The sequence below is a fragment of the Telopea speciosissima genome, chromosome 4 (genome assembly GCF_018873765.1).
Source record: "Telopea speciosissima isolate NSW1024214 ecotype Mountain lineage chromosome 4, Tspe_v1, whole genome shotgun sequence".
Classification (NCBI taxonomy): domain Eukaryota; kingdom Viridiplantae; phylum Streptophyta; class Magnoliopsida; order Proteales; family Proteaceae; genus Telopea; species Telopea speciosissima.
In genome coordinates, this window is record NC_057919.1 from 6628240 (window position 1) to 6646816 (window position 18577).

Genomic DNA, 18577 nt, shown 5'->3' on the forward strand with positions numbered 1-18577 from the left:
GAAAATTACATCCCTCCCCTATACTTTGCCTTAATTATACATTAGTCTCCTCAACTTTCCTGAATTATATCTAAACCCCCTTGCTGACAGTGTTAACCTAATGTCAGTTTTAGTTTAGAAAATATTATTTTACCCTTATATTAAAACATCAATCAGAAATAAAATTAGAATGCTACCTTTTCTTCATCTTTAACCTAAAACACTCATAATTATCTTTCATCTTCCATCGCCAGCATCACCATCGCCATCACTATCGCTGCCGCCTTTGTTCTGAGTGTTTACAGTGTTGTTCAAACGGCTTATTGAAGCTTTTTTTGAAATTGTTTTGAATGGAGGAGTTGCAAGAAGTAGCTACACGGGAACGTTGGACACCTTAATTTAATCAGTTTTCCAGTTTTCCATCCAATCTGTTTAGTGTAGACATTTGAATAGTTCATCCCAAAGGTTGCAACGCAAAGTATACCAATTATTTTAGGATTATAGTTGCTTGATGATCTATGAAAAAAAGCAATTAGATTGAATCATTCATCTATAAACCCAAAAGAGTTGCAGCCGATTTGGAAATGTTTTGAATTTTCTTCTTCGACATAGTTCATTCGATGAGATTTTTTTTTTCTTGAATCCAATTAATTAAAAAAAAAAGGGCTTATGCCTCTAGATCAGTTTTGGCCTTCTAGAAAATGGGTAACTTTTTCTCAATTTTCGTTTTAAAAAATTGGGTTTTTAGCTTTCTTTTTTCTTATTTAAAAAAATAAAGAGAACTTGTCTAAACTGTGAAGTGTTTTACTGGGGAACATTGAAGCAATCTGTGAAGAGGAAAACAAGGGTTTTGATTTTTAAATTCCAAACTTTTTGAAATTTGTCTGAACTCTAAAGTGATTTACTAGAGAACATTGAAGCTATCTGTTGAAAGGAAAACTAAAAGTTTGTATTTTTAAATCCAAAATTTTCTTTGTGTAATAATTCTCTGAGAGAGAGGTGTTCAAAAAGTTTGATTCAATGCCAAATTAGAGATTGAAGGAGCAGGGTGGGGGCAGAGTTGCATGAAGAAGAAGGGTAAAAGGGTCATGTTATATGAACCCAGGGTTAGTTTGAGGATTAAATTAAAATACTACTTTACCACATCATGACTTAACAGACAAACACTAACAGCATGAGTGTATTAGTAATTCAAGGGAAGTAGTTTTCTGTACGGGAATGTGGCCTACACAAGCACTCTCATGTGTCAATCTCTCTCCTCCTCAAAACAATAGGGTAAATGTGTCTTTTTCTATGGAGAGGAGAGAGATAGACTCATGGGAGTGCTGGCGACTCCCAAACAGAGAACTTCTTCTCTTTATTGTAAACTATAAGGGATACAGGTGTAATTGGGAAAAATCAAAAGAAAAAATGTATATCCACCAAAAAAACAAGAAAAAATATATAATCAGGCACAGTACAGGGGGAGGGATGTAATTTTTCCCCTAAGCCATGGGCACAACTACGACTTCTCTTTTTTTTTTTTTTTTTTTTTTTTTTTTGGGGTGAGGTGATCATGTGATTTGACCCTTTAACAATCGTTATACTCCCACCTGGTTGATAGAGTTAAAATTACTTTACCCTAATGCAAAGTGATGGTATCAATGGGAGTGGATCATGGCCATAGGTATCAACATCGGTGGTCATATTGGTTGATATCGATATGATACAGAATGACTCGTGTCAGACGTAAATCCAACAAAGAGTCATTTTTAGGTGATACTTTTGATCTATATTAAAGTCAGTTTTTGGCTGATACTTTGATCTCTATTAGTATGGGGGATCCACGATGTTGATACATATTGATCGATACATCGAGATACAAATATCAATATTTAGAATCATGGAGTGGTTGTGGAGATTCCTTCCATCAACTAGAGATCTGTTCACCCTTTTGTAATCCTAACATGGGAGAGAGAACACTGCTTGGTCATATGATCGTGCACCAATATAGGACCAATGGGCATCCAATATGGGGTGTGAGATGATTATTTTGCCAACCCCTCGTGTCTGGGTTTAGAGGCTCACAACCAAGCAGCATTCTTTTTTCCCTCATAATATATAATATACAACTAATTTAAAATCTTGTTAAACATAACAAATTTTCTTTTATGAAATTAAACATAATAATTATATACATTTCAAATGAGCAAATTTTTTGTTTTATTTCTTTTAAATAAATTATTATATGAAATATAATAAAATTTTAATTACTCTATTTGAAATATTTTGAAATTAAATATGTAACAAGGACAAAAGTTTATAATTTCATAGACAAAACCATGTGGGTGAGACAAGTGAAAAGAGGAGACACACACTCGATTACTTCTCCTTAATGCAATTTGATGATACCAATGGAAATAAATCATGGTTATTAGGTATCTATATCGGTGATTGTATTAGTCATTGTCGATATTGACATGATATGAATTGACCTGTATCAATATAAATTTAACAAAGAGTTTCTTTTTTGATCCGTATTGGTATAAAAAACCAATAACGCTGAATACTTAAAACCATAGTGGATGTGGAGATTCCTTGCACTAGTAGATCTAGAGTTTTCTCTTCACCATTGGTGCAGAAAAACCCAATCCAATTGATAATGCATGTGACAAAAATTTTATTTTTACCATTTAACCAGGAATACTTCAAGCCAAGTATATGAATCACTCATCTTCTCAGTTTACTCAATGACCTCATGGCTTTAATGTAGTTAACACTTAACAGAACTCAAAAGGGGAGGAATTTACAAGTCGATAATATGATTGTTACTAAAAATAGAAATTATGACTTCTAAAAATCTTGTTAAATATAGAAATTGTCTACATTTCAAATGAGCAAATTTTTTATTTTATTTATGGGAGAATGTTTTCAATGCCGCAACACAAGTTACGTTTATTTTATTTATGGGAGAATGTTTTCAATGTCGCAACACAAGCAAGCGCTTAGGCATATGGGCAATAATTGTCACTTGTACAAGGGGCAAGATGGTCATTGCGCCCATCCCATATGCCTGGGCCCAACCTGCAGGCACAAAGAACAACGCCCCTTTATTTATTTAAAAAAATAATAATAATTAAAAAATCTAATTATAGTATTTATAATATTTTAAAATTAAGTACATAATGTATCAGATAACAAGTACAAAAGTTTCTATTTTCGTATTGATTTGATTTCAATCCTCGTCGTTTAATTTTCCTTTTCCAAGATGAAAAGTTTCTATTTTCGTGTTGATTTGTAGATCCCAAGAGCCGATGATGCTCAATGACAATATTACAATATTGTAAATACGTTTTATTCCTTATTCTAATATATTTTTTCTTTTTTTTCATAAAAAAAAACAACAAAAAGACGAAAAAACCATGTGGGTGAGATCAATAAGAAAAGAAGACGAAGGTGGTATGCAATTGCACACGGACACGCAAACGCAAACGCGTACGGAAATGGTTGGTGTGCAATTCATGTCGATATCGTGTTAACCACGTTAACCTTGATATTTTGGTCCCGTAATTGTGGGCCCCTATCAGGAGTGTGTTTTTTGATAAAAGGCCCCCATCAGTACTCCAAGTCAAAGATGAAGATTGATAGGGGAGAGTAGTTAGTGGGCCTTTAACCAAAAACAATAAAAAGTCAGTGGTACTGTAGTGGGCCTTTAACCGAAAGAATTAAAAAATAGGAAGTGGGCCTGGGGTGGCAGACAGCTTCTTTGGGAAATTAGTTCTTTTTATTTTTTCTCTTTATTTATTTTTTTCGAAAAAGTAACGTTAAGCTGTATCCACTTCCGTCCAGATTCAGTCGAGCGTGAAAAGACCAGCGCACCCCTAGTCCTTTTGACCTTTCCAGGGGTTTGCTGATCTTTCTATTATAAATCCACGTGGACGGCGCGCGGCAGAAGTTTCGGACCGCCCAAAACATTTGATTTTGACGAGATCGCCATCAGCATTTTTTTTCGGTAAGAAGGAAGCTTATTTATTTATAAAACGTGTCCAACGCCATCAGCATTTGATTTAACGAGCAGCGCTAATAGACTCCTGTTGACCACTTGCTCTACGAAAGTTAGATTCAGAATAGGTTTTGAAATAAATCAAAGAGTTGCACCTTCTGTGGGGAATCATGGCGGCTGCCCAGACACAGAGGTGTGAAATGATCTGTTTACTTAAACCTCGGTTTTGCTTTAGACTCATAGCAAAGGGTCTGGTCTTGAATCAATTACTTTCTTTCAACATGAGGAATTTGATATAATACGATTACAAATAGAAAAAACCTCAATCATTTTGATTTATTTGAGTTTATTTTGAAAGGAGAAGTTTTGACCATTCAAGAAAAGGTCACGGCGAAATGAGCCGTTTATCATTACCATAGGTAGGGATGTAAATGGATATTCGTAAATTTGTATTCGATCCGCGTTTCGTATCCGTTTAGGAGAATTCGAATCCGTCCGAAACTAATCGGATACGAATATGATAATCCCCCTATCCGACCGATTATTATCCGATTCGTTTAGCAGTCCAACGGTAATAAAATATCTGAAATATAACTCTGTGTTTGTCTATCCTTTTAAGTTACCTTATTGGATTTTGTTATCTTATTTTTATAAATTTATAAGTTAAGATAATGTGATTCTTTTTCTAGATTTGTTATTGATTTATATATATTATTTTATGCAATGTGCTACATGGAATTATATATCTATTAAAAAATCAAAAGTAAAAAATATAAGAGAATAAAAGACTAAGAAGAATAGAAGAAAGGGTAATAACTGAACTCTCAAGTTTCAACCCTAACCTTCATCATAAAAACGGTAAATATGTCAACGGATAGTCGAAAAATCATATTCGATCTGTATTCATATCTATTTAGGAGAACTTGTATTCAAAAAATCATTATCCAGAAATTATCCGAATCCGTTCGAATATAAACGGATACGAATATGATAATGCCACTATCTGACCGAATTCGATCCGTTTACATCCCTAACCATAGGTGTCAAGTGGAAATGCATTGATGTATGCAGCTGAGGCATTGATAAGAAAAAATAATTTTATGGGGGAGCATGGGACCATGGCGGCTGCCAAAACACGAAGGGGTGAAATGATCATCCCACCCCTCATGTCGTCTTGAAATGGATTTTAATGAGGAAAGAGGATATCGGATACATGATTAGGATGTGAGAGGGCATACATAAGAACCTACACACTAGAACCCTGTGACAATCTTTTTCCCCAAATTTAATGAGTTGTGATCTCTTTTAGGTCTCATTAATTTTCAGAGAAAGCTCTATTGGATGAAGATAATGACATAGATAATGACATATCATTATTAATCCTCCCCCCCCCCTTCCCCCCCCCCCCCTTCCTTTTACGAAACTATTCCAAAACTCTCATCCACCTATCAAAAGTGATGGATGAAGAGACTCACTCTTCCCTAGAGAGAGTTCCTCGTATGGAGAAGAATTTGCATATCACACTAATGGCAATGCAGAGAATGATGTCATCCACATGAGGCTCACACGGGGTTAGAACAAGAGAAAGTGTGTTAGAATGGATACCGCACCTCATTAACTGAGAAGCACACTGAAATCTGTGTTCCGTCTCACTTTTCTCTTTTAATAAAGGAAGAATGTTTTCTATGCTGCAACGCAGGCTGTGACCAAGCATATGGGCCTACCACTCAGGGGAGCAGGGTGGTCATTGCGCCCAACCCCATGTGTCTGGATGCAGCCTGCACTGCGGCATAAGGAACAGTGTCCCTAAACCTGGTAATTTGCATTATTTACCACATCTTGTATGAACTCCGCCAATGTTTATGTTGCCAAGCCCAAACCTAGATAAAAGAGGAGGGTTGTTGCTTCAGGTTGACAATCAGTACAAGAAAAAAAAATTGCCAACTTTTTTTGGATGGATCCTAGAACTTTATACTTTAAACCTTATGCTAAAGCGTCCTCAGGAAGTGACGCGCTATTATTTAACCTTGATGTAGTGAATAGTAAGAAAGGATTAGCTAGGACTTCCCATGTAAGCGGCACGCAGCTTCAACGCCCGATTGCTATGATAAGTAGACTAGGGTTCTAACCGCCGCCGTTGCTGCCACCCCCATCACCTCCACGGCTCCACTTCCTCACCTGAAATCCTCTCTCCTCCACTTTCTCAATCTCGCTTTCTTCCCCCATTCAAACCGATCTGGATCTGATTTCGTGTTTCGAATCCCTGCTCCATTCAAACAACAATATTGTCCAAATCAAAGTTTGACTGCTACCCATTGAGACTTTAGAGGGAATAAGAGAGAAAAGTATTGATACATGTAACCGAGTTAACCTTCACCAAGCATCAGGTTTGGCAATTGGCACCAATGATTGACCACATGGAATCCCCCTATTTCATTGCCTTGAAAGTTTCAGGAACTTTTGATTAAGTCCAATCCAATGAAGGTTCCTCTAGATGATTGATCCTAGGTCCTTGGACTGATGGACATTTCCCATTATACTTAGGCTGCGTTTGGTATGCATTCTTGGAATTCATTTTAGGTTGATTTCATATTCTCGGAAGATAAAACTAAGGCTGTATTTGGTATACATTCTTGAAATGCATTCTAGGTTGATTTCGCATTCTTGAACAATAAAAACAATTATTTTTTATTATCTGAGAATGCAAAATTGACCTAAAATGCATTCTAAGAACTCACACCAACCACTGCCTAATTGTTTTTATCGTCCGAAAATGTGAAATCAATCTAGAATGCAAACCAAACACAACCTTAGTCTTGTTTTCACACAAATAGGAGGATCAACGGGTCAACGTTGTGGACTGGGGGTGGAGGTTTATGTTTGAGCTGGTGTTCATAAGCTCCTGAGGACCTGATGAATTATAGCATTAGATTGGGTAGGAGTGAGCCACAGGAATATGAAATTTCATTTTGCATTTTGATGGTGTGGGCTTGTTGGGTTATCTCTCATCTCTCTCTGGATCCATAAACGAAGGCCCATGTCCATCCAACCCAATACCCAGTTCAGGCCCAGCTTAATTAACGGATGGGTTGTAACGACTAATAAGGATTAGCCTCAAGAAATGGACTCTTAAATGGGATGGATTTGGGCATGGCCCAGATACCATTGGTCAGTGAAAAATGCTTTAGTTCTGACCAAGCCCACCAAACCCACATCACCTTCCCAATTGCACACCAAAATCCGTCCCTATTTTTCTTGGGAAAAAGATCCTCATGCCATCAATTTTTTTGGGGGGCTTTGGGGGGGAGGAGGATTTGGGTCCTCTGTAGCACATCATCTGACGGTCTGCAGCGTACGGGCATGCAGCCCAACACATAGGTGGGTTGTCGGGCTGCATGCCCGTGCGCTGCAGACCATCGGATGTGCGCTACATGATATGTCGCACTATAGAGGAGCCCCACGCGGCTGGGGGTGGGGAAGAAATACTTTCCCATGCTCTTTCACATTCCCGACACTATTTTTTTCCTTGACCATGTAGGCCCCCTATTGATAAAACTGTTTCCCGTACCTCGATTGGTGTGTTATCAAAACTCTTCCTGCACTGGCGGTGTTAGGAACCTCTTCCTTTTGGGGGTAGGGGAGGGAAGGGTATTAAATCTGTCCATTAGTTAGATTCTGTGAGTGAGTAATAGCATAACGACCGTGTTACTAGGCTTGGCAGCATGAGCAATTACTCATAACGACCTTGTTGCTAGGCTTGGCAGCATGGGCCACTTGTATCTGCCACTTGGAAATTTATCTAAAGCTCAGATTTGGAAAATAGGTAGGTCCCACCATTCCCTATTTGTCTAAAAAATTTAAGGGCAATCCAAATTTTATACAAGGAAAATAATTGGGTTCAAAGTTTAGCTAAAACTCAAATATATGAACAAAATAGGTTGGCCATTGAAATATTCAAAGATACAATTTTATATACTTGTAACTCAAATTAGTAAATCGGATTCAAAAGAAATAAATTTTTTTTTTGAAAAATATTGCTACACTGCGTTTGTGCAGGTTCCTTTATATCTTTCTTATATAATATATGGGAAGCAGTTTTCAGTACGGGAGTGTGGCCTACACCAGCACTCCCATGTGTCCTTCTCTCTCCTCCTCAAAACAAGGGGGTAGAGGTGTCTTTTCACATGGGGAGGAGAGAGATAGACTCATGGGAGTGTTGGCGCAGGCCACACTCCCGGACAGAGAACTCTTTCCCATAATATATAATGGGATCCACGCTAACAATGTTCTCTCCTAGTTTGATCATGTCGATCCCATGTAGGCCCTATATGGATGATACCATTTCTCAACCCTTTATTGCTTGTAGTGTGTAGATTCTTTTTTACATCGATTCGACTCGTCTCCAGGGAGCCCAATGCCCAGGGAGTGCCTAGGGGGCCATCCAAGGGCTGGGTTGTGCCACACACATCCCAGTGGGCACCCAATCAACCGTTGGGATGCGTGCGACATAATCCAACGGCTGGATCCCCCTAGGCATTGGTTCCCTGGAGGGGAGCCCAATCCTTCTTACATTGCCCTTTAGGAAATTTTCTCCTCCCCACCCCCCTCTTTTTTCTAGTATTAAAGAAATTTTTTTATTGAGTGAGGGATAATAAGTGCTAGTTTACGGTACACCGATGGTGTGCCAGTCTTTTCCCTTTTTATTTGAACAATAGACGTGTCAAAAGTGTACGATGGAAAACAAAAACCAGATTTTCATCCTATGTTCGCCCCTAAAGACTAATGCCCAACACACACCGTATGTGGAGCTACTACAACCTTGATTGTTACATAGCAGATTTTGTATTTGTGTGGCCAAGATTATTGGCTTTTGGTGCATGTTAGTTGGCATTTTTGGCGAGTGCTTCAGATGTCACAGCAACTCCTCCCCATTGGGTGTGTTTGGTTGGCAAGAAATGGATAAGAAAAAGACTCTATGGTTTAGGTCGGTGCCACGTATGAATCACTGAATCAGATATGGATTCGTACAAGGGGTATTGACAAAAAAAAATAAATTTTGATTCGTATTTTTGAATTTACATTTGATATATTTATATTAATATTGATTGTGACTGATACAACCACCGATATCAATATTCAATACCCATAACCTTTTGCGGGCCTGCCACTATCCCTCTCCTTTTGAGAAAAGAGATTTTTCCTTCAAATTTGGGCCAATTTTATGTACCGTGGCCTGCACTCTAATCAAGCCTGTCAAACAAAAGAAGATACAAACCTATATTTGAATGGATATCATATTATAATTTCAGTAAAGTTAAAGATGGTTAACATATGAATACTAAACTATGCTTTCATTTCTAGTCACGAAGCATATTCACTGTATCATCATATATAGAAAAACAATTCTCTATGAGATGAGCATAGCCCTTCGCATGCGGAAGCCAATTGAAATGTACTGAAGCATCAATATGATGGTTATTTCTACCATTCATGGGCAGGGTGGTCATTTCCATCACGCGGGGTATATCCACTGAATTATTTTTCCGTTTTACATATAATTGAAGGGTGGAATGAAATGGATATTATATTGGACAGAAATCCAAACCCACGAAAGCCTATTCACGCATGCAGGGGCAGCTTGTGGTGTGCTAGAGCCCAGATATAACAAGGCCTCCTGATTTGACGGGGACGTCTAATCTCATATCTTTTCTAGTTGCACGTTTGTACCAGATCTCAGAGCTTCAGTATTCCCCATCACCCATTAGTAACATTTCAACAAACACATAATGGGCCCATCACATGAATCTCATGACTCTCATCCGTACCCGATCCAAAATGCTAGACATTCACACAACATTTAAGCTCAAATTGTGCCTAAATAAAGAAATAAAAAATATTAAATTACTTTACCTAGTATAAGTCTAGTTAGAAAACTTAAATAAAATCTATGATTAATTGGGTTTTTAGTAAATTAAGAATGTATAATGATGATTTCCAATCTGGAGATTTTAAAACACTTAGATTCCATAATTAGATTAACATATAACACCACCAAAGGCACCAATGCCATCACATCATAAGTAATATCAGTAATTATGATCACAGTAACTGGATAGAAGCAGAGTCCCATGCTTAGAAAGTGGAAGGTTTGAAACCTAAAAAGGCCTTCAAATCCTTCCTAACTACTTAGAACCATAATCCTATGAAGTTTGAAAAAGAAGTAATTAGATTGGAGTGGACTAACAAGTAACAAGTGCCACTCCGAATCTCCCATCCAACATTCAAGATTGAAGCACCAGCTATTTGTGATTTAGTGGCTATGAGAAGGAATGACTGGAGCCCAAAAAGCGCACCAACTACCCACACATAAGTCCTCACAAAATGTAAGACAACCAATGATATGGACATCATCATCTTATCCTAAACATATCATGTTAAACTAGACTGGACTAGATAAGTACTACGAACAGGGTTTAAAAACTCGGAAAGCGAGATCCAGATCAGTCCCGGCCGATTGTTCGATTTTGATTCAAAATCCAACAAAGCCGATTGGATACAATTTTTTAAATCCTAACTATGAATTATGAATTATGAATTTATGATATAAAACAATAACATTATCATGTCTTAATGTATGATGTTGGAGTAGACTAAACTAGAATAGAGGAGCACTACCAATGATCGACTTGTTATCCTAAATTATCATCTCAATGGGTGTTGTGTACATTTGGTAATTCATCGTTATATGTGGTTCTCCTAATAACTAAAAAGTGTATTATGCCTGAATCTATCTGGGGTTCATGATGGTTACAGATTTTCATATATGATAGTGTGTGTGTGTGTTCATATTTTTTACTTACCCTCTATTTACTTCCATCTTCATTTTCTTGTTCTTACCATCCATTTACTTTCAATTTTCGGACTTAAAAAAATTCAGATTAAATAGGGGAAAGCTTTTCTACACCAATGTCTGAATCCTAGGGTCATTAAACATTTATGTATTGGATGAAATCCATAATACCACAGGTCTTGTGCGATACCTTTTCTCACCCATCTGAAGGCCGCGATCAAAAGATTCTCCCTTGATTGTAGCTGAAGAAAAACTTTGTCCAATTAAATATGTGGAGATGCTGAGTTACAAAGCAGAAATTAAGGGTGATAACTAATCTAGGTAAAAAGCATGTTCTCTCTTGTTCATTAAAAAACATAAAAAAACATGTTCACTATCTCTTTCTTAGGCGCCTATCTACTTTGAAATTCAACTGTATAAGGTCCCAAACCCTGGATATAAAAGTATAAAAGTCACCCATGTGGTTCGGACCCCAAAAAAAAAGTTAAAAGTAGAGAGAAGAAGAATCAATCAAGGTAGATAGGATAAGACCAATGACTCATCCAACCTAAGGCCCCACAGCCAGAAATCCTAGTTTGAAGTTTGAACTAACTCTCTCTCTCTCTCTCTCTCTCTCTCTCTCTTGATGTCATTGTTTCATGATTCACAATATCCTAGTGTTGAGTGGGGATCCAAGAATTCATAATCGTTATCTCCTCTAATTTGCTGTCTTCTCCAACTCCTTCAATTTCTCACATAAGAATGAAAATAACCATTCTATCTCCTACCCGAAAACACTGCTTAAGATAGGGTTCACTCCTCCCTATTAGAAGAATTGAAAGAATTGAAAGTATCCGTGAATTGGAGGTGATAATTATTCCTCTCATACGGCCTCACAAACTCTTATCATGTCTGTGAACATTATCTTGTATTCTTGTTTAATTTCTCACGTATCCCTGTCACAACTGGTTATTTGAGTGACCATAGGTTAGCTGCCAAATTAAAAACATGATATGCCATGGAAAGTAAAAGCTTAAAAAGTTCAAAACCTTTTCACTTCGAATTTGACTACTATAATTGAACAAATCCTACATAAGATGCCGATAAAACCCAACTTAATTTTCAAACACAGTAAACCCAAATCAAGCATTTTTCATGTTAATATCTAATCATCTTCATAAACAGAAATAAATGTATACATGCAAACCCACCAAGGTGATTTGAGAATAATGATTATCTCTTCTCCATTTCCATTTTCTTTTGGGCAAACCCACCTAGTGATTTGAGATGATTAGTGTTTTGACCTTGAGAAGTGAGAGAATGTTTGGCATGACTTTTAATGAGTTAGCATTAGCCAATTAGGTTCCATCCTCCCTTACATTTATGCAAGAGGCTTGCTCAGTTGGTAAGGTCCCTTGCTAGTTGTATCAATAACCATGGAATGAGTCTTGCCTTTATGTAGGGGGGTTGGGTTGGGTTGGGAGAGTTAACGGAATAGGGTTTTCCCTTCACTCATACAAAAAAAGAAGAATAGGATTTTTTCTTTTAGCTATAAAATAAACAAACAAAAAAGTACCAAGTTTTCCTCCATCCACGGTGAATTATCGTGGAATCCCATTCACCGAAGGGAAAGAGGGTGGGAATGGATATCGGGAGGATATTTTGGAATATACTAAAACCCTAGAAGGGGTTTGTGAATCCTAGAATAATAGGTGAACCATCCTCTATGGATGGAGGAAAACTTTATCCAACAAATAAATATCAAGATAAATTAAAGAGAAATAGAGAAAGAGTGAAAGGGTACAAATCTCTAAATACTTTGCGGAGAGGATTTTTTGAACAAGCAGGGTAGCCTACATCTCTTCATAGACATTTATTTTTTCATATTTTCTCTCTCTTAAAAAAATTAATTAAAAATTTTTTTACGAGAGGACGTAGGTTACTCCAGGTGCTTAGAGAGACTTTTTCCATACTTTTGAATTATTTAAAAAATAAAAAGATCACGTGGCAAGACCTTGTGTGAATCATATTTTTTTTGTTTTTTATTGGGGGGTGGGGTGGGGTGGGGATTTGGGGAGGGACAACATCAAAGAAATTTATTAGAAGATAACAGAGGAGGAAAACCTCCTACAAGGAACAAAATGTACAAGAAATTAGGGAATAAGGATGGGTACTTGTGAGTTGTGAGTGCCCTCAAGTGTTTTAAATACAAATATAACTAATTAGATAAGGTAAGATATTCCTAATTTAAAGTTCTTCGGATGTAAAGAAAAAGCTTCTAATCTAGCAAGCAGGTCAGCCACCTACGAGCTTTCCTTCATGCAATGCCGAGTTGCTGACCATGGTTTTAAAGAATCGGATCGGAATCGACTGGATCAGATTTAAATTCCATTTATTTAATTGGTCGATTCATACCCAATTAATTTCAGCCGATTCCACGTACTTGAACTATGATGCTGACCCACTGCTTACCCAAGAAAAGGAAAATCCTCCTAGATCTGTTGGATGACACTAGAAGCTACAAGCCTACAATGGACAGCATGGTCAGTTCCTATCTATATGGAATAAAAGGTGCTGACCTTTAGCTAGAATGGAAGTGTTTTCTGTCTATGTTTTTTATTTTGTGATTGTCAAATTTAATATTTCTCTTTACCAAAAATAAATAAATAAATAAATTTCTGTGTCCAATTATTTTGAAGCCGCTACAAGATAGGGAGCGGCCATTTCTTAGTTTTTGTTTTGTTTTTTATTAATAAAAAAAATAACATATGAATCAGGTTCTTCGATCCAGATAGAAAAAAACAAAAATAAGATAATTTTCGTCCAAACCATGGCGAATGGAGAATCCCTTGGCCATGAGTTTCGGTGTCTTGGGATAGATATCGAGTGGTGGGAAGGGTATTATCAACTTCATATAATAGGGGAAGAGGAATAATGACCCTCGACAGGGGTGAATCCTACTTCATGGGTGGAGGAAAACTTTCTCCCAAGAAAAAAAACATGGATTCAGCAGAAAAAGACTAGTCCAAGCTTGCAGTATGTACCATTAAATCATTAATTCTGCCATTCCGTTCCATCCCGATCCACATTCAATTGCTAATGTTTCATCCCAAGTAAATGGTATGGGGGAAAATATTTCTATGACGTTGGAGTGGGGATTCCTTCGCATGCCCTCTCACAATAGTGAGTCATGGATCTACATTGACACTCCCAGTCTTCCAACAAAATATGGGTCCTCTACTAAAATAAATCCATCTTTCACCCTTTTACGGTAATGAGTCGTGGGATCTACATTGACACTCTCTGACCTTTTGTTTTGGGTCCACTATTGAATGAAATCTGTCTCCCACCCACTCATGGTGTTGTTTCCCAAGATATTAGAGTGGCAAATCTCTCCCAGTAAATATGTTATCATTTTGTCCATTGAGTCTTGCAACATTTGGGCATTTTGTTCACCATGTTATATAAGTATAATCAATAATTAGCATCACTTTATTCATTCTTGGTTTTACGACACTAGGATAAGAATGACGAGGAGGAGAAACAAGTAAGGAGGTGGAAGTGGGGGAATTGGGAAGAGTGTCTAAATTTTCAATATGAAAAAAGAACACTGCCTGATCTCTCTAGTGCCCACACACAAGGGGGCAAAATGACCGCCACAGCCTTCCTGTTAGATGTCCCTGAGTGTCCCTCATTGACCCCCGCTGATGCAAAGGTAACGCAACCAGACAGCAAAGCCTTCCCCATTTCAATTTATTCAATGAATGGCTCGACGCCCCCACCACCCAGGCCCACCCACACTATGTTGTGGTTGGCGTACGTCCAAGCAAAACAAATCCTTTTCCTTCTTTTCAATACAAGAATGTGACACAAAACAGCTTTTGTATTTAGATTTTCATGTTTCCTACTTCCTTTTAGATTTATTACTACTTACTTTTTTGTTTTGGGGTAAAAACAAATACTTACCGCAACTAACAAAGTAAAGGAAGTACGGAATAAACGTCAATTGATTGCATTTCTTTTAACTCTCTGGATTAGGTTTGATGTGAAGAAGCATAAATTATGGACCCCACTTAAATATTTTTGATACTATTTACCAAAAAAAAATAAAAATATAGATGCTATTTTCATCCTCTATTCCATTGATATTTCTAGTATTCTAGGAGCTTATCTTGATGTCTTTATCTTTTGAGACCAAGAAAGGAGAACAAGGCCAATGAACCATTCCCCACATGTTAGGAAGATAAACCACTAAGGAAAGAAAAAGTATTAAATGTTTCACAAATATTTTTCTAGAAAAAAATGGAGTGGTTTCCTACAAAGGCAGTGTAAGAAGGAATCTATACACAACAACCAATGAGGAGTTGGAGAATGGTACCATTTATATAGGGTAAACATGGTTAGAATAGGAGAGAGAAATATTAGTCTCTTAATGTTTATTATGTGAGAAGGGTATACAGGAATTTGTACAAAGACAGTGTAACAATCTTTTTTTACTATCAATACAATATGAACGAGGTATTTTTTTCTATGAAAAAAGAGTGTGTGAATGACACAACTATAGATGTATTTAAAACTTGAGACACTCTTTTAAGTGTTCTTTGTCTAATTCCCAAAAGTTCTTTAAGTTAAGGGTATAATAGTAATTTCAAAAATAATTTAAAAGTCACATATCATTATATCATTGGCATAAAAATTTTTCGAGTATACATGTGAAATGAAAATAAATATTTTATTGGAAAAAATTATATGTTATACTAAAAGGAATAAAAAATAAACTTACAAATTATTATTATTTTTTGGATAAATAACTTAAAAATTATTTGACATTTTGAGGGGTGTCAATAAGAAAATCTTGTAAAAGCATGATGTTTTTATTTGGAATCAAGACAATACATATCAATATTGGAACCAATATCTATGGATACCGTCACTGATATTGTGAACTAAATCCATGCTTCCCTGCTTGCCTCCCTATAGGCTCTGTTTGGTTGCAAGGGACTAAAGAGTGAGGTGAAATTTTCTAACATTAAAAAAATAAAAAAATAAAAATTCTAAATCCTTCTATATTTAGTTAGGGAAGCAGTTATCTGTCCGGGAGTGTAGCCTACGCCAGCACTCCCATGTGTCTATCTCTCTTCTCTTCAAAATAAGAGGGTAAAAATATCTTTTCACATGGGGAGGAGAGAGATAGAATCATGGGAATGCTGGTGTAGGCCACACTCTTGGACAAAATTCTTTTTCCCGTTTAGTTATTAAATTTCATTTTGCATTGCATCCAAGACAAACTTTCCTCTAAAAATGTCAAAGTATAGATGAGACATTAGATTTGACGTACTGACCTCTCTACAAAGAAATTCTCCATGTATCAAATGGTGAAAACAATCCACAGATCACCCAATGTGACACAAGTCCCCATAGGTTGTTTCGAATGAAAAAGATCATGTCAATCCAGGCAACGTGCAACCATGTGCAGTGGCTGAGATGAGATGGACACATTGACCGCCTTACTCCTGCTTGGGCAAGGGTTTGTAGAGAAGTGCTTTACCATTCAACTTAAATACCCACTTCCCTCACCCTCCTCTCTCATCTCATAGAAGTTGGAATATTGAATTGAAAGGTTGGATTATAACCTAAGAAGAGGGAGAGGAAAAACACATACGAATAAGGAAAATTAAAGAGAGGGTGTTTCAGCCTAACTGCTTAGTACTCTTGCTGCTAACCAAAAACATCAAACATGGCAAACAATCTGTTGGAGGTTCTGAACGTGAGAATGATCGGAAACGGCGACAAGATACTGGTTCTCGCTCACGGCTTCGGCACAGACCAGTCGGTATGGAGGAGCATCGTTCCTTACTTCACCCCTCACTACAAAATCGTACTCTACGACCTCGTCTGTGCAGGGAGTGTCAACCCCGATTACTTTGACTTCAGACGCTACACCTCTCTGGAGCCTTACGTCGAAGACTTACTCAACATCCTTGATGCCCTCCGCATTGAAAGGTGTGCCTACGTTGGCCATTCCATCTCCGCCATGATCGGAATCCTTGCCTCTATCCGCCGCCCCGATCTCTTCACCAAACTCATCCTCATCGGAGCTTCCCCTAGGTGATCAGTACATTAGATAGACTATTACTTCTATATTTCTTTTGGCCTCACGAATTCTGTCTAATTAAAGTTCAAATCGAGAATCTTGCAGGTTCTTGAATGACAGAGATTATCATGGGGGATTCAAAAGGGCAGAGATAGAGAGGGTTTTTACGGCGATGGAAGCCAATTACGAGGCTTGGGCTAGTGGATTCGCACCTTTGGCGGTGGGGGCTGATGTGCCGGCGGCTGTGAGAGAATTCACGAGGACATTGTTCAATATGAGGCCTGATATATCTCTGTTCGTGTCGAGAACGGTGTTCGATAGCGATCTGAGAAGTGTTTTAGGGCAGGTCAGTGTGCCTTGCTGCATAATCCAGAGTGCCAAGGATGTATCGGTGCCGGTATCGGTGGCTATGTACTTGAAGAACCACCTTGGAGGTCGGAACACGGTGAAGATATTGCATACTGAGGGGCATTTGCCGCACTTGAGTGCGCCTAACTTGCTGGTTCAGTATCTCCGGCGAGCTCTCTCGCGGTGACATACAGTGAGATACTGAGATGTCGATACTTTTAAGGCGATATAAAATTGTGGACAATAATAAAGCTCCAACCAACCTCAATACTAAAGGTCGCTCCCATTTTCATTTTGTGTTTGTGTTTGTGTCCATCTTTTTTTAATTTTTGGCTTGCTTGGTTTCAATCAGGCCTAATTTGTTTCCACTAATTTAAGGTCTCGCATTGTTTCCATCCGTTTAGATAATTAGGTCTCATAGTCTTGAGATATAGACACAATTCTATTTGGTCAGTCGATCATTGGTTTAGAATCGAGCTCAAGGTAATTGGGTTAATCAGGCTTTGAATGGGTTAATTAACTAACTGAGTTATAAATCGTCTCTAAACAGACCATAAATGGTCATTTAATAAGCTAATCGGATTACAAACTATATGTATCAATGGTCGGATCGAACAATCATCGGGCCACTACCTTACACCTAGAACGCCGGATTATTAATCTATGGATGTTTGAGTCTGATATTTTTGATAATCGATCAGACCAATCTCACATTTCAACCAATCTATTCGGTTCAAGCTCTACAGGTATGTGCCAACTTTCGACACCCTACTTTAAACCACATTGTACTGCACGTGACAATCATGTCTTTCACCAAAAAAAAAAAATTATGTATTCTCTGAGTCTTGATTAGCTTGTAGTATGTACTTTGTAATATACTAGTACGTATTATGTATTGCATGCATTTTGTATATGATCCTAAGAAAAGAACCATCACATGATTTAAGGAATCAGTATCAGATAGGTAGAATCGGCCTATCTCAATTGAAATCAGCTATGATCAAATCCCAATCTCGTTTCGGCTCGGGATTTGGTTGATCGAGTCTAGTGGGATGATCCGATCCGGCGGATCCATCCAACTGATCCATTCCTTTAAAACCCAGATTTGCAACAGGGGCGGTAATGGGATTGATCATTTAAGAACTTTGCTAAACCCACCTTGTGAAGTATGGGTTGAGCTTATTAATTGTACTAAGGCAACTGAGGTGGGCCTTAGGAGACAGGGTTGAGCGGTTTTGAGAGACTCCGCTTAACGCACCATATTTCCATACTTTCTCCGCGGTGGATGCAATAATATAATGTGATGTTTTTTGAGGGATTCTAAGGGAAATTAAAGGAAAAGGAA

At 37.6% G+C, this 18577-nt stretch overlaps 1 protein-coding gene across 1 annotated transcript; it reads left to right on the forward strand.

Annotated features, from left to right (window-relative positions):
- Positions 1-16458: 16458 nt before the first annotated feature.
- On the forward strand, positions 16459-17523 carry LOC122657521 (strigolactone esterase D14-like). Its single transcript, XM_043852243.1, has 3 exons — positions 16459-16898; positions 16990-17454; positions 17505-17523. Exons 1-2 carry the CDS (start codon positions 16528-16530, stop codon positions 17417-17419), a joined length of 801 nt encoding a protein of 266 aa, XP_043708178.1. The 5' UTR covers positions 16459-16527; the 3' UTR covers positions 17420-17454; positions 17505-17523.
- Positions 17524-18577: the final 1054 nt, after the last annotated feature.